Consider the following 16,581-nt stretch of genomic DNA (forward strand, 5'->3'; position numbering starts at 1 on the left):
CTCTCTGGGAAACCTCAGTGTTTGCTGGGACGGTCCTTCAACTGATTGGGTGCGGCCCACCCACACAATTGAGGGTAATCTCCTTGACTTAAAGTCAACTGATTGTAGAGATTAACCACATCTATAAAACACCTCCAGTCATAACAACCGTAGATTTATGTTTGATGAAGTCACTGGGTACTAGAGCCCAGCCAAACAGACATACAAAACCAACCATCACACCAATAAGCTGTGTGCAGAACTGGTGTGTCACGTCCAGGGTGTGGATCTAATTGTCAGTGCACAACCCTCCAGAGATCTTTCTTCCCCCTGCTCAGTGACCAGCAGTGTTCAAGATGGTGGCTGCAGCGTCAGCCTGGATCCTGGATTGAGGTGACATGAAAGAGATCAGCCAAACAATCTTCAAGTGGGAGCCAGAAATACATCTTGGGTTTAGGAGCATTTTGTGAAGTGAAACTAAGTTAAAGAAATTGGGTCCCTCTGCTTCACTGTGCGTTGTCCTTCCCTGACGACCTGGCTCGCTGCTTCTTGAGCCTCCCAGAGACATCCCAGATCCTCTCCACTCCTCACAGGCAAGGTTATGAAAGACTCCGTGTGTTGTTACCAAGGATGAAATGATAACACACACCAATCTGTAATGTTTAACCTTGATCCGTGCCTGATAAAGGAAGTCTCCCGCTGTCCAGCCTGCTGACGTGGTTCTCAAGATTGCTGACGGTTAGTCCCCATAATGATCTCCTTCTGAGGCGTGTGGGACAAATAAGTAGAACCTAGGTTCAACTAGGGAAGTGCCTCTGCACATGATGCCTGGGTCTCACGATTGACTCTTCCTTAAAAATGTGCTGACTTTGGATGAGATAGTTAACCGGCAAGACAACTGTCTCCTCCAAACCATGGCTGGCAGCACCCTGGAGAATCCCCTTGTCCACTTCCAAGAGAAGTGACAAAGCTCATCCTACAGAGAAAGCCCTCTGCAGTGCTCTCAAGGCCCCTGGGGACTAGCGTGCCATCCACTCATCCATCCATCCATCCATCATCCATCCATCATCCGTCCATCCATCATCCATCCATCCATCATCCATCCATCGTCCGTCCATCCATCCACTCTTCTTTCCTTCCTTCCTTCCTCCTGTTCTCCCTCCCTCCCTCCCTCCTTCCTTCTTTCCTTCCTTTCTTCCTTCCACCCATCTACCAAACAAATGATTGAGTTCCTACTGTGTGCAGGCACAGGGGCTCCAGCCTTACTTAAATAGACACAGACCCTGCCTCATAGACATAGTTGGGAAGACAGGCAATCATCATGTAATTACACAAATAATTTTAAGTGTGATACATGCTAAGAATGAAAAGGATGGGGCACTGGGAGAGAAGATTATGGGAACTGGGCCTAGCTTGGTGGGGTATGGTGGGGAAGCTTGGGATAAGAAAAGACTTCCTGAGAAAGTATCATTTGAACTTAGCTCTAGTGGGTGAAAGCCTGGGAGATAAGTGAGGGCGGGCCATTTTCTGGGCTGGGGGACTAGCTGGAGCCACGGCGTTGAGGCAGGAGCAGCCTTTGCCCTGACAGTGACTGAGTTACAGACTCTTCAGATGGGTGGGCCTGTGGGGAGGCAGCAGGAGGAGGGTGGTGACCCTGTTCTTAGTCATGCAAAGGGGCTGCGCAGGGGGAGACCCAGGATGCTGTACAGACAGCACAGGCTGCCAAGTGAGGTCCAGACACTGGGATTCAAATTCTGGTTTTGCCACTTCTTCAGTGTATGATTTGGGGCGAGAGACTACATTGCCGAATATCAGCTTCAATGTACTATGAAGACAGTAATAGTGATAATGATTAACATTTATTGAGTGAGGCCTTACTCTGTGCCATTCTGCTTAGGATTTTACATGTTATCTCATTTAATCTTCAGTGATTTCAACCTTGTTTGCTATTGTAGTGCTACCATTACTGTTCCCACTTTACAGATGAGGAAGAGGGAGGCACAGCAAAATGAAGTAATTTGCCCAAGATCACACAACCAGCGGAGAAAGAGCCAGGATTCGAATGCAGACGGGTGGGCCCCAGAGCCCCTGCTTTTAACTGTCAGAGAACACATGACCACATGGAGGTCGTATTGTAAGGATAAATTAGGTTATGGGACAGTAACAAACAAGCCCAGAATCTTCTTACTAGGCTGCAGTAACAAACAAGTTTAACAAGCTGGGCTGTTTACATAGAAGGCATATTTTTAATTTCTATAACTTTAGACTTTTCAGAAGATATATTTATGTTAATGATATCAAATTTAATTGCAACATGGTCAGAGAATGTATTCTGTATGATACCAATCGTTTAAAATGTGTTGAAACTTGCGTTATGGTCAAGTATGTGGTCGATTTTTGAAAATGTTCCTTGTAGATGAACAGAGTGTGTATTGTCTAATTATTGGGTTCACTATCAACATATATTTATTACGTCACACTTGTTAATTGTTGCTCTAGAATAAGTATATTTAACCCACACGCCCACCCCAGCAATGATCGTAGATTCTTTAGTTTCTCCTTGAGGTTTTGTCGATTTTTTTGGCTGTAAATATTGGAAGGTATATTATTAGCTGCATGCAAGTATGGAATTGTTAGATCCTACTAGTGAATTAAAGTTTCTGTTGTACAAAAGGGCTCGCTTTACCATTAGTCATGCTTTCAGACTTAAAATCTCTTTTGTCTCCTATTCATATAGATATGCCAGACTTCTTTTGGTTGCTATCGGCTGGTAAATCTTTCTCCATTCTTTAACTTTGATCTTTTCTGGGTCCTTTATAAGCATGTAGCTGGACCTTATTTTTACTTTATCCAATCTGACAGTCTTTGTTTTTTAATTATTTTAGTCTATTTACATTTAATTTGATGAATCACATATTTGAATTTATTTCCACCTTCTCATTTTGCTCTTTGCCCTGTTTTTATTCTTGTTTTTTCTTCATTTTTTGCATTCTTTTGTACTGATTGATTTTTGTTTCCTCATTCCATTTCCCCCTCTGCTAGTGTGGAATTCATGCACTCTGTTTCTCTTCTTTCTGTGTTTACTCACACATTTTAATTTGAATATTTAAGTCTACAAAGTTTAACATTAATCAAAATATTGTCTCAAACAATTGAAAGATATTAGAACACTTTAATTATGATTGCCTCCTTCCTACATCTATACTGTTAGTGTCCAATATTTTAGTTCTATTTTTTCCTTAACTCCACAAGTTAAAATTATTATTGTTGTTTAATGCAGTCAATGATAAAAGTTACCTATATGTTCACAAAGTGTCCACCAATCCTCTTTGTATCGCAGACCTTACTTTTGAGACTATTTTTCCTTCTTCCTGAAGCACATTGTGTTAGATTGCTAAGGCTGACATAACAAAGTACCACAGTCTGGGTGACTTAGGAGCAGAAATTTATCTTCTCACAATTCTGGAAGCTAGAAGTCCAAGATCAAGGTGTCGGCAGCGTTAGTTTCTTCGGCAGCCTGTCTCCTAAGCTTGGAAGTGACTGTCCTCTCCCTGTGTCTTCATGTGGTGTACCTTCTGCCCACGTGTGTGTCTAAATTTCCTTTTCTTATAAGGACACCAGTCATATTGGATCAAGGCCCTCCTTATGACTTCACTGTAACTTAATTACCTCTTTAAAGCCCTGTCTCCAAATATAGTGACATTCTGAGGTGTTGAGGTTAGGGTTTCAACATAGGGATTTCGGGAAGGAGACACAATTCAGCCCATAACACACAATGTGTAAAATAATCTTCTGTTTGAAATGTCCTCATTTTCTTGAAAGATATTTTTACAGGGTTTACAATTCTTGATTAATAGTTATTTTCTCTTAATGCGCATAAGATACCATTTCCCATGTGGTTCCCACTTTTGTTGTTGAGATGTCAGCTCTGAGTTCGTGTGTTTCCTCTGAAGATTACATGAGTCAATAGAGGCAAGGCGCTTAGCGTGGGCCTGGCATCTAGTGACTATTATATAAATAGTAGCTATTACTATTTTCTCTCTGGCTGCTTTTGAGATCTTCTCTTTATCTTTGATGCCCTTCAATTTCACTTTGGTAATTTTTGTCTGTATTGCTTTATATTTATCAAGCTAAGCATTTTGTGCCATGTGTCAATTTAAAATTCTCAGCCATTATCACTTCAAATATTGCCTCTTCCTCATTCTCTGGAATCCCTTCTAGAACTCTGGTTAAATATGTTAGATATTCTTCCTCTGTCTTTCCTGTTACTTATCCTCCGTATTTTTGTCTGTGTTGGATTCAGGACAATTTTTTTTCAGATATTCCAGTTTATTCTTTTCATCTGTGTCTTAATCTGCAATTTAACATATCTATTCATTTCTGTTTCAATTATTATATTTTTCATTATAGATGTATTATTTGGTTCTTTTTACTTCTGCTTAAAGTATTTTGTGAAACACCTTTGCTTAATTTCTTTTAATTGCACAAAGGGCTGATCCACTGCAAATTCCACATCCCCCTCTTTATTTGTTCCAAATTCCTATTTTCTGAGGCCTCTTGCCTTTCTCTTCACTTTGATCATAAAGCTAGTGTTTGGCCTTTTTGGAAGGCCATTTTTCACAAAGAAACAAGGCTTTCTTTTTCATCATTTTGAAGGATGACAAAGGACTAGGTGATGTGTTGACTCATAAGGGACACAAATTCATGCCTGAGTAATTGACGGATGCCACATGCCATGGTCTCAGAAGGTCCTCAGGGAGTTTAGATCTCTGAGTTAAAACACTGAGTAACACAGTTCTCTGGCAGAAACTAGGGATCCAAGAGTCTGCACTCTGCCCAGCTACTTGAGCGGTCTGGTTCCCTAACTAATGTGTAAGTTTCTTGATGCAAAGGCTGTACCTTTTTTGTCTTCAGATTCTTCTCCAGAAGTCTTCAGTGCCTGGTGTTTTCATGATGATGCAAAAATTACTTGTAGAACTGAGTGAAATACATGCACTAATTTTTTCTAGTGCATATACCCCTCAGCAGTTGGGGCAAAGGGATAGTGTGAGAGAGAGCAGGCTCTAGTCAGCCCTTGTGTGGGGCCTCGGGGTCAGTTGTTTGTAGGATACTCTTTACACAGCTGTACATGGTGACGAGGTTTGGGACAGGATGATCTTTAAGACCTGTTATAATTCCACAAGGTGGTCACTGACTAGACTGAGGTGGTTCTAATGCCGTGGTGGCCTGTGTAAGAAAACAAGACTCTAAGCCTGTAAATGCCTCCAGGTGACAAAATCAAAATGCTAAGGACAACCAGTCACAAACAGCCGACTAGTTTTTAAGCTGTAGCCAATCAAATAATGTCCTTTCTTTGCTTCCGCACTTTCGCTATGTCAGTCTTTCCCCTGGCTCTTGTCCGGGGGGAGCGCCCTGTTCAGTTTGGCCATGCCCAACTGGAATGGATTTTTCCTCAAGCTCTTAAAATTCTTAATATGCCTCCGTTTCTCTTTTAACAGACCATAGTTCCCATATCTGGCCAATCACCTGTAGATTAAGAGATACCTGAGTTTCTTGCAGCAGCTTCTGACTCAACACTAAGACTCTGTAATGAGATCAGTCAACACTTAGCAGGAACTTAGACACCATGTTAAGGGTTTTACCAGTTCATGTTTTCAGTTTATAGCTTCACAGCCGTATGAGGTAGTAGCTATTACGGCCCCCATTTTACAGAAGAGGAAAATGAAGCTAAAAACCGGTGTGGGGACAGAGGGGGAGCTGCCTGAAAGGTTATTCAACTAGTCAACTATTAAGGGGTCGAGTGCAGATTCCAGCTCTCAGACTCAGCAACCCCAAGCCACACTCTCAATCACGGTGCTACAAAAAGCTTTTTCGGGGGGCTTCTGGTGATTCTGCTGATTAGCCAGCTTTGTGAAAAGTCTTCTAGAGGCCTATGCCGCTCTCAAAGGGGGCATTTGTCCGGAATGTATGGCCCATCCCCCCCATCCCCCGGCGTTTCTGGAAGAATAATAGTTTAAGAACAGCTTTCTCTGTAAACATAAGACGAGCAGTTGGACCTCTTATCGGCATACCCTAGCTTTGGGGCAACGCCGAGAGCATTCTGCAGACCTCCTGGTCTCACAGGTTGAGCTAACCTGAAAACCCAGGAGAACTCTTTCTGTACACCTGGCACTTCTGGTCCCGCCCCGTTTAGCGAAACTCCCCAATCCCAAGCCCATTTTCCGTGATTGACGTGGCCTCAGAGCAATTATAATTGGTCATAGCGGGCGGCCGCTCCGCCTTTCCGATGACCCCACCTCCCTTTCATTCTGAAAGAAAGGACCTCGGCGTGGGTGTCCAATGGGGAGCGCCCCCACCCCAAAGATCCCGCCTCTTTCGGCGCCGATCCCGCCCCGAGGGCCGGAGAGATGCCCGCCTCTCGGCGTGGCATGGCCCAATCGGAAGGCGCGTTCGTCCGTATGGGCGGCAGTCTGCCCAATCCTCGGGCCCCGAGCAGCGCCGCCCCGCCCCTCCGCCGGGGCCAAGCGGCGGGCGAGAGCGGGCCTCGGGGCGGCGGCGGCGGACGCGGCCTGAGGGAGCGGCCGGCTGCGGCGCGGGGCTCGCCTCGCCCGCGGCGGGATCCATGGCCTGAGCGGCCATGTCCGGCGTCGTGCGGACCCTCAGCCGCTGCCTGCTGCCGGCCGAGGCCGGCGGGGCCCGCGAGCGCAGAGCGGGCGGCGGCGGGGCCCGCGACGCGGAGCGTGAGGCGCGACGGCGCAGCCGGGACATCGACGCCGGGCTGGCTCGCGAGCGGCGCGCCGTGCGGCGCCTCGTCAAGATCCTCCTGTTGGGCGCGGGCGAGAGCGGCAAGTCCACCTTCCTCAAGCAGATGCGCATCATCCACGGTCGCGAGTTCGACCAGAAGGCGCTGCTCGAGTTCCGCGACACCATCTTCGACAACATCCTCAAGGTGCGTGTGTCCCCGCGTCCCCGCCCGCACACCTGCGCCCAGGTGCGCGCACGTGCGGCCCGGCCGACCCCCGCGCCGGGCCGGGACGACGGCCCACGCCTTTGTCTGCCCCCGGGCGGGGTGCCGCTCCGGCCGCCCAGGTGCCCCCAGCTCTGGGGAGCTGGCCAAGGTTGCGCGCCCCGTCTCCCCGTCGGCTTGATGTCGTCGCTTCTGCCCTTGTAGGGGACTTGGGGGCCGTGCACGTGGACGAGCTGGCCCGCTTCAGGGGGTTTGGAGGGACGGGAGGGGTGTCGGTAGTGGGGGCCCCTCCTGGACCCCCCGACGGTCGCGCCCCTGCACGGTGGCATCTGCGCGTGCCCGTCCCCGTCCGGCCTGCCTGGCCCTCCCGGTCAGTGCGGACGAGCGGTGTAAACTCCGAGGAAACTGGCCCCAAGCCTCCCCCTGTTAACTGCTCATCGGGAGAATTTCTAACGTGTACAGAGCGGACGAGGACGGCGACCTGCGCCACCCCCCGGCCTCAACAGTGATCGATTCAGTGCCGGTCTTGTGTCACCTGTGCCCCCGCCCCTGTGGTTTTGAAGCAAATCACGGACGGTGTGTAATTACATTAGGAAATATTTGCCCAAAGATAAGGCCTCCTTCAAAAGACATAACCACAGTACCGATATCAAACCTAACAGTATAATTCCTAATATCAGATATCCAGCCAGTGTTCCGATTTCCTTTATTGCGCATGATTGTGTTGTTTGTATCAAGGTGCACATTAAATCTTTGCATTGTAATTGTTAATATACCTCTTAAGTGGTGTATAATCTCCGGGTTCTCCTTCTGTCTCTTGCTCGGTTTTTATTCTTTGCAGTTTATTTGTGAAAGAAACCTGTAAAGTTGACAGAAAGTCTGGGTTCTAATTTCTCTACTGTGAGCCTGTGGTGAAGGCCCCTGAAAAAAGGGAATCTGGAGAAAATGAACGATGGGAAAGTGGTGTTTCTGCTGCGCCCAGACACGGTCATTTCCTTTTTTCTGTGTTTGTTTCTCATCACCCTGTCCTTGCCCCTCACCTAACTTTCCCAGGCCCATTTTGGGGAAACCAAATTGCAGGTATGAGGAACTTGTCTCAAAGCGGGTAAGAGCAAAGCTTGTCCCACCAGAAAGCTGCCTGCAGACTAGATTTTGTAGTGCCGGAGGGACTTTAAATTTAGCAAAGGCTGTAGAACCCATCTGGCACATTTTTCTTTCACTTCACCCACGAGGAAGCTTCCGGCCTTGGCGATGAAGAGGCGCCTCCCTGGGACCTGGATGCTGGGACTCGGGGCCCCAGACTTGCCGCCTTCCTTTTCCAGGACAGCGTCGGGAGCCTCGTACCGGTATTCCCACGTTATGTATCTGTTGTTCAAATATTTCGTTATGATAGAAATAGCTCTTTTAAGGATCATGACAGGAAGAGAATAATGTGAACAATAAAACCCCCTTTTCCTTTTCACCTCTTCCAAAAGTCTGTCTGAGTCAGAGCTCCGGTCCAGTACTTCATCTTTAAAGGCTGGGTGCCCAGGGTGATGCAGGGGAAAGACAGTGTTTAAAATTCCCCTCATCATCTGGGGCAAAGTGCATTTGGTTATTTTGCTCTGTCGCTGAGCCGGGTTTTATTTTTGCTGCCTTTCTGGACCTCCAAACCAGGCATGTATAAGCGCATAAAGATTTGGCTGATTGTCTCCTAGTTTCTTAAAATTCAGGAGCCAGAAAAAAATATTTAGAAACATAGAATCTTAAATCTAAATCAGTGTATAAGTGTGTTTTAGAAAACTCAGTCTTAACCTTTTCCCGATGCCTACAAACATTACCTTTTACTGATTTCTTTATCAACAGAAACCGTTTGTTAACCAGTATCCTATTTTCCCTCCCGCCTTTTTTATTAAATTGTCGTTCCATATTAAGCTCACTTTATTTGTTGTGACCATGTCAATAACCAGTTAGATTTAGCTTTCAATCTAAAACCAAAAATTACCCTCCCCCATCTTTGTTTGGACAGATCACTTTGGGAAGAGACTTTTTAAATAAATTGCTTTGTGGTGGTTTTAATAGTGGGCATTTGAATGATACTGTTCAGAATAACATTTGTGTTTAAACAAGGATTTAGTGTTGAGATAATTATACAGTCCTGTGTACTTGTAAGAAGTAATACAGCGATCCCATGTCCCTTCTTACCCAGTTACCCTCCATGGTAGTATCTTGCAAAACTGTTGTACAATGTTATAGCCAGTATATTGACATTGCAAAAGATGCAGAACATTCCCATCACCATAAGGATGGCTCCCTCCTCCTTCCTTTTATAGCCACTCCCTCCCCTCTCCTCCTCTCTCACCCTGGCAGTAACACATCTATTCTCCAGTTCTGTAATTTTATCATTTCAGGAGTGTAAGTGGATTCGTGCAGAATGTGACCTTTTGGAATTGGCTTTTATCACTCAGCATAATTCGTGGGTGATTCACCTAAGTTGTTGCGTGTATCGATAATCAACAGTTCATGTCTTTTGATTGTTGAGTAGTATCGTGGTGTGGATTTACCACAGTGCACCATTTCACCATTTACAAGTTGGAGGATATCTGGGGTTTTTTTTCCAGTTTCTGCCTATTATGAATAAATCTTCTATGAACATTTTTATATGTACATAAATATTCATGTATCTGGGGTAAAATTGCTCAGTGTACGGTAGTTGCGTGTTTAGTTTTATAAGAAACTGCCAAACTGTTTCCAAAGTGATTACACCATTTTCCATTCTCACCAGCAGTGTAGGAGTGATCCAGTTTCCCCACATTCTTGCCAGCATTTGGTGTCGTCACTGAGTTTTCTTTCAGCCATTCTGATAGGTGTGTAAGTGCTATCTCATTGCCATTTTAATTTACATTTCCCTCATGGCTAATGGTGTTGAACATCTTTTCATGTGCATATTTGCCATCTGTACATCCTCTTTGGTGAAATGGCTCTTCATGTTTTTTACCTGTTCTCTGATTAGGTTGCTCGTTTTTTTGTTGTTGAATTTTAAGAATTCTTTATATAGCATAGATACTAGTCCTTTGTCAAATATATGGTTTGCAAATATTTTCTTCCACTATGTAGTTCTGTAGTTTTTCTTTTCATCTGTCTGTCTTTCACAGGGCAAAATTTTTAATTTTGATTTACAGTTTATCAATTTTTTTCTTTTATGGCTTATGCTTTTGATGACAAGTCTAAGAACTCTTTGGCTAGCTCTAGGTCCCAAAGATTTTTCTCCTATTTTTTTCCTAAAAGTTTTACCGTTTAAATTTAAGTCCCTGATCCATTTCAAGTTAATTTTTTTATAAGGTCAAGGATTTTTTTGTGTTTTTGTTTTTTTTGCCTGTGGATATCCAATTGTCCCAGCAACATCTGTTGAAGACTTTCTTCCATTGAATTGCTTTTGCACCTTTGTCAAAAATCAGTGTGAGTCTATTTCTGGGTTCTCTATTCCATTCCACCAATCTGTATGTCTCTCCTGCCAGTATTACACTGTTTGTTGATTGATTACTGTAGCCACATAGTAGGCCTTAATATCAGATAATGATTTCTCCCATTTTTTTGTTTTTCAAGATTGCTTATCTGTTCTAGGGCCTTTGCCTTTCCACTAAATTTTAGAATATGTTTGTCTATGTCTAAAAAAACTTTGCTTGCATTTTGATAGCAATTGTATTAAACCTGTAGATCAGTTTGGGGAGAATTGACATGTCTCCTGTGGTGTCTCCCAATCCATGAAGGTGGTATGCCTTTGTTTATTTAGGTCATCTTTGATTTTTTTGTTCATCATTATCAGCATATAGATCCTGTATGTGCTTTGTGATATTCATATTAAAGTATTTTGTTTGCTTTGGAGCAATTTTAAATGATACTGTGCTTTTATTTTCAGCTTCCAAATGCTCATTATTAATATACAACAATGTGATTGATATTTGTGTCTCAATCTTTTATCCTGTGACCTTGCTAAGTATACTTATTGATTCTCAGGCTTTCCTGTACGTTCTTTGGAATGTCTTTGGAATGTTCTATATACATCGTCATGTTATCTGCAAATAGGGACAGCTTTATTTTTTCTTTCCCAATAAGTATGCCTTTTATTTCTTTTTCTTGCCTCACTGCAGCAGTATTATGTTGAATTAGAGTGGTGAGAGTAGTCATATCTTCTGTTTCTTTCCTGATGTTGGTGATTTGTGTCTTCTTTTTATTTTTGTCAGTTTTCCTTGAGGTTTATTAGAGTTCTTTTTTTTTCCCCCCCTGAAGAACCAGCTTTTTGTTTCACTGATTTTTCTTTATGGTTTTTCTGTTTTCAGTTGCATTTTTTTTCTCTTTATTATTTCCTTCCTTCTACTTCCTTTGGATTTATTTTGCTCTTTTTTCCTAGTTTCCTGAAATAGAGACTTTGATTATTTACTTATTATTTATTATTCTAACGTAAGCGTTTTAAGTGCTCTAAGTTTCCTCCTCAGCACTGCTTTAGCTGTGTCCACATATTCTGATATGTTGTATTTTCATTTTTATTTAGTTTCACATGCATTTTTGTTTCTTTTGAAATGTCTTCTTTGCCCCATGGGTTATTTAGAAGTGTGTTATTTAGAAGTGTGTTATTTAGAAGTGTTGTAGTTTCTAAGAGTTTAGAGGTTTTCCTGTTATCTTTCTGTTATTGATTTCTATGACTCCATTGTTGTCAGAGAGCATACTTTGTATGATTTCGATTCTTTTAAATTTGTTGAGGTTTGTTTTCTGGCCCAGATATGGTATATCTTGGTATATATTCTGTGGGACTGTGGTGGTAAATGTTCTATGGACACGTGAAAACAGGTGTGTTCTGATATTTGGGGAAATGGATCCTGTTGGTTGGCAGTGGTGTTGTATTCCTCTGTATCCTTCTTGATTTAGTGGTTCTGTTGCGCAGTCAGAGCAGTGAGGTGTTGAAGCCTCCAATTACAGCGGACCCTTGAACAACGGGCAGTTAGGGGTGCTGACCCTCTGCACAGTCAAAAATACGCATAACCTTTGACTCCCCAAAACTTACGCACTAATAGTCTACTGTTGACTGGAAGCCATACCAATAACATAAACTTTGAGTGACACATACTTTGTATGTTACATGCTGTATTCTTATAATAAAGTAAGGTAGAGAAAAGAAAATGTTAAGAAATTCATATAGAAAAGAAAATACATTTACAGTATCCATGGGAAAAAAATCTGCATATAAGTGGACCTGGGCATTTCAAACCCTTACTGTTCAAGAGTCAACTGTATAATTGTGGGTTTGTCTATTTTTCCTTTAGCTCAATCAATTTTTGCTTCAAGTAGGTTGAGACTATTGTGTGGTGTGTAAACATTTTGTATTATGTCTTCCTGATGGATTGATCCTTTTGTCATTATGTAATGTCCTTCTTTGGCTCTAGTACTTTTCTTTGCTCTGAGGTCTACTTTATCTGATATTTTAGCATAGCCACTTCTCTTTTTTTTTATGAATGCTTTCATGATATATGTTTTTTCCATCCTTTTACTTTTATTTATTTATTTATTTATTTATTTATTTTAAGTGTGTTTTTCCAGGACCCATCAGCTCCAAGTCAAGTAGTTTCAGTCTAGTTGTGGAGGGCACAGCTCACTGGCCCATGTGGGGATCGAACTGGCAACTTTGTGGTTAAGAGCACAGGGCTCTAAGGACTGAGCTAACCAGCCGCCCCCATACTTTTACTTTTAACTTACTCATGTTGTGTTTAAGTGAGTTTCTTACAGACAGCATATTGTTACATAATATTTTCTTTATCTACTCTGCTGATCTGTCAATTAATTTGTGTATTTAGATCATTTACAGTTAAGATAAAGTAATTATTAATATGTTAGGGTGTAAGTCTCATTTTGGTATTTTTTTATGTTTTGTTTTTCTGTTTCTTACCTTCCTGTGGGTTATTTAAACATGTTTTAGGATTCCTTCTTTGATTGACGATTGGCTTTTGAGTGTATCAAAGCTCCATATTGTTTTCTTGATGGTTGCTCTGGGTTTACAATATACATACATAACTTATCCCAGTCTACCGGAATCTGTGTTTTACAACTTTAAGTGAAGTTTGGAAACTTTCTTGCAATTAGATCTCTTTATGCTCCCCACATTTTTAATTTAAATGTCTTATTTCTTATTATAATTTGAGCACCACATCAGTTGGTTTTATTTCAATCATCAAATATGATTTAAAACCTCACGAAAAGGACAGTTTGTTATACTTACCTCTGTTTTTACCTATTTTGAGAATGTTCTTTCCTTCCTGAAGTTCCAAGCCTTCTCCTGTTACCTTCTTTCTGGTTGGACAACTTCCCTTAGCCATTCATTAAGGGTGGGTTTGCTTACAACAAATTCTCTCAGCTTCCCTTCATCCAAGAATGTTTTTGTTTCCCCTTCATTCTTGAAGGGCATCTTTGTCAGCTATAGAATTCACAGCTGACACTTCTTTTGTTCTTCCCACCTTCTTCTCTGTGCTTGTTGGTTGTATCCGGTCTAGAGCACTTTTACTTGTAAGGGGCAGGGCTGGGAGGAGTGGAGCTGCTCCATCGTAGCGGAGCTAGGAGTCTCCGTCATCCTGGTCCTTTGATTCCAGGTTCAAGGCTCTTCCTTCATGATCACAGTTGTTCCTGAATTTGAACATATCATTTGTTTAACTTCATTACCTCACACTATCCTCTGCATGGATTATCTGAATCTACTAGTTGCTTTGACTTCCTGCAAATATTCCCATTAAGACTTCCTACTCCTTTTTGTTTTTATAACCTGAAAAATGACAGTCTCTCCCTTCCTGAGTGGCCTGTCCTTAAAGGTCATGTCTTTGGTGTTTCAGAAATTGTGTAACAAAGCTTCTGGCGATGGGGAGCGCCTGGAGATTTGTGTGGAGGCCTCAGACCAGCTTGCCTTCATTGCGCAGTCCTTCCACAGCCTCATCTGTGATTCCAAGAGCTCTGCTTAAGTACTGAATTTCACATCCAGTTAGAAGTAAATAAAATGTTAGCTGTGTCAAGGTCCTTTGCTACGGGGACTAGAAATCAGGATGTCATAATTGCGTGGATGTATCAGTTAACTGCCCCAAAGTGGAGCTTGCTTGTGTACATATGTACTCATGATTTAGAAACCCGGGAAGAATTAGATGATTAAAATTAGTGATCTCTTGTTGACACCAAAACAGAAGAATTCAGTTCAACATACTTTTTGACCATATACCCAAGGCGCTGTGCCAGGTGCTGGTGGGGGAGGGATATTTAATGGTGAATGCTGCCAGTCTCTGCCCTTGAAGAACTCTGCAGAGATGGGTGCACTGGTAACTTTAGTGTGGAGTCTGAGTGAGAAGTGCCACTGTACATTACAGGTGGAGTGGCAGTTCACTGCACAGCAGGGAAGAGTCATTCTGGCTGAGGTATCTGGAAAAGCCTGTCAGGGAAGTGTGGTTTGACCTGGCCTTTGAAGGCTCTAGGATTTCAGCAGGTGGAGAAGACACACAAATGAGACCATCTCAACGCTGTAGGTTTGTGTATCAGTTAAGACAGAGACTTCTAATCGGTAGAGGTATTAAAGAAGAATGAGTATAGGAGCGGGATGGAACATTCTAGCATAAAGGAGGAGTTATGATGTGGTGGCTTGCTAGAGACCTGTGGTCACAATGCTCTAGCTGTGGATCTCCTCCCTCGAAAATTCATACACGTGCATGTAGTTTCTGGGAGTTCCCTGGGCGTCCTAAATCCCAGAGTGGGCCTACGTGCTCTATGGACGGCAATTTAAGAACTTTGTTGTAAAATATGTAAGATTGTGTCAAATTTTTATACATTGAAATCTTTTTTGTTTTCTTAGAATGGTTTGCTGTGTCATGTTTACTTGTTGCTCAGATGAATAGGACTTTGGAGAAGCCTCCACTGCTATTGTGTGTTTGGAGCACACAGAGTCTGTTTCCTGGGTGAGAAGAATCCCTTCGGCCTTGAAGCTGCAGGGGGTCTGCCTGAGAGCAGAAGTGTAAATGTGCTTGGGGTGTGGGATGGAGTTAGGTTTTTATTGCCTGCTGGCAATTGCATTTAAGCAAGCAGGCTTACTTTCACGCTTGGACACGTGGGATTGACCCTTCAGTAATGTCCCAAAGCAAAAACAGCGTTTTCCGTCGGATCCAAACTGCAGAGGCCCCTGTGGCCCTTGTTGGGGATTCGGGGCACACGGAGGATTGGGCTTCTCCCGCTTTCAGGGTGACGTGTTGATTATTGTCACCAAATCTGTTTTAGGGGAGCAGTATTTGACCTTTAGTCGTCATGGGAGATTTGGAATACACTGTACTTGATGCTAAATAGTGTTGTGTTGACAGCACGTCCTTCTTTTCTGTTATTACAGAGTTGACAGTGGGCATGGATCCTGTCGTTCTAATGGAAAGGAGATTTGAACTTAGGCTTATCTGGGGATATAATTACAGGGTGATCTGCAAGCCGAGGACGCGGATGTTGTGTAATGGCTCTGGTGCTTAACCTGCCTCACCTGAAGGGCATCCCTTCAAGACAGCCTGGTTTATTTCATGTTAAAACTATTGTAGTTTGTTTGTATTTAAACAAAAGCAGTGGAGTCCTCCTCGCATTTGCTGTCAAGTGGGCTGGACGATGCAGCTGCTCAGTTTCAGCTGACTGCCCTTTTAGAGTGAAGAAAACATGAGGAATAGTTGCTGACTGTGTGACAGATGAGTCTCTGAATGCTTCTTCTGTGATCGAGACAGTCGTCTGTCCCCCACATTGGCTGGTGTTGAGGTAGGTCCTGGTACACTGGCTTCGGAAAGGAAATGGTAACCTGCATTCCGCGTAGGTGGTGGTTAGAGAAGCCAGCGCTACACTGCTTTGGGGGCTCAGTCTGCTTGGCACTTTGCTTTGGAAGGGCGGCATCCATGGGACAGGAAAGGGACAGTTGTTACTCTTGGGGGCATTCGCAAGTGGGAGCACAGGTTCTGGATGCCAAGGGGAGGAAACGTTCCTGCGCCTGCTTTGTTAAGGGAGCCGAGGCCAAGTAGACAGCCCCTCTCTCTGAACTTGGCATCCATTGGACTGGCCATCCTAAAAGCCCTGGCACCAACCTGGTCAAATGGCCCTGTTCCATCAGACTCAGCGTGAAGGCTGACCTCCATGAATGTCTGCTGGTGGTAGCCAGGCCACCCAGGCCTCAGGTAGTCAGGTATCTGCTTAAACTGAGTTGTGCAGAAACTCTAAGCCCAGGGAACACTGAGACTCAGGATTTGTGTGTTGTGCGGTATGAATACTGCCATGACCTCGGAGTGTGCTGGTGGTCGTGCACGGTGTGGGTTCCACCGAGCCCCTGAGTGCCCGTCTGGGACAATCAGATGGAGGCTCCCTGCCACATCTGGGGAAGGCCCGTCCCGTGTTGGGAGCTGGGCGCTGTGCTGTGTGTGGTGCTGGGGGAAGCGTACACAGCCGCCTGCCCTCCTGTCATGGCGCCTGTCTTCCTAGCTGGCGTCTGTGGGGATGGGAAACAGGCGAGGGGACAGGAGAGGACGTCCCTGGGTAAGTCACTGGAAGGGTGGGGGGCCGTCCAGACTCTGAATGGAGGTCTGATGAGAGCTGTGTGGACAAGTGTGCAGTAGGCGTCC

General features: G+C 43.9%; 1 protein-coding gene across 2 annotated transcripts in view; it reads left to right on the forward strand.

The window, feature by feature from the left end:
* Positions 1–6,494: 6,494 nt before the first annotated feature.
* GNA12 (G protein subunit alpha 12) overlaps positions 6,495–16,581 on the forward strand; it is a 75,870-nt gene continuing 65,783 nt past the window's right edge. The window contains exon 1 of one of the 2 annotated variants that reach the window (XM_088798794.1): positions 6,495–6,928. In XM_088798794.1, coding sequence (XP_088654920.1) covers positions 6,617–6,928 — 312 coding nt within the window. In that variant the 5' untranslated portion in view covers positions 6,495–6,616. The remainder of the gene's footprint in view (positions 6,929–16,581) is intronic. The other variant, XM_019757537.3, reaches the window with a different exon arrangement.

The sequence above is a fragment of the Rhinolophus sinicus genome, chromosome 5 (genome assembly GCF_057876585.1).
Source record: "Rhinolophus sinicus isolate RSI-liver-muscle chromosome 5, RSI-T2T, whole genome shotgun sequence".
In the NCBI taxonomy this organism is placed as follows: domain Eukaryota; kingdom Metazoa; phylum Chordata; class Mammalia; order Chiroptera; family Rhinolophidae; genus Rhinolophus; species Rhinolophus sinicus.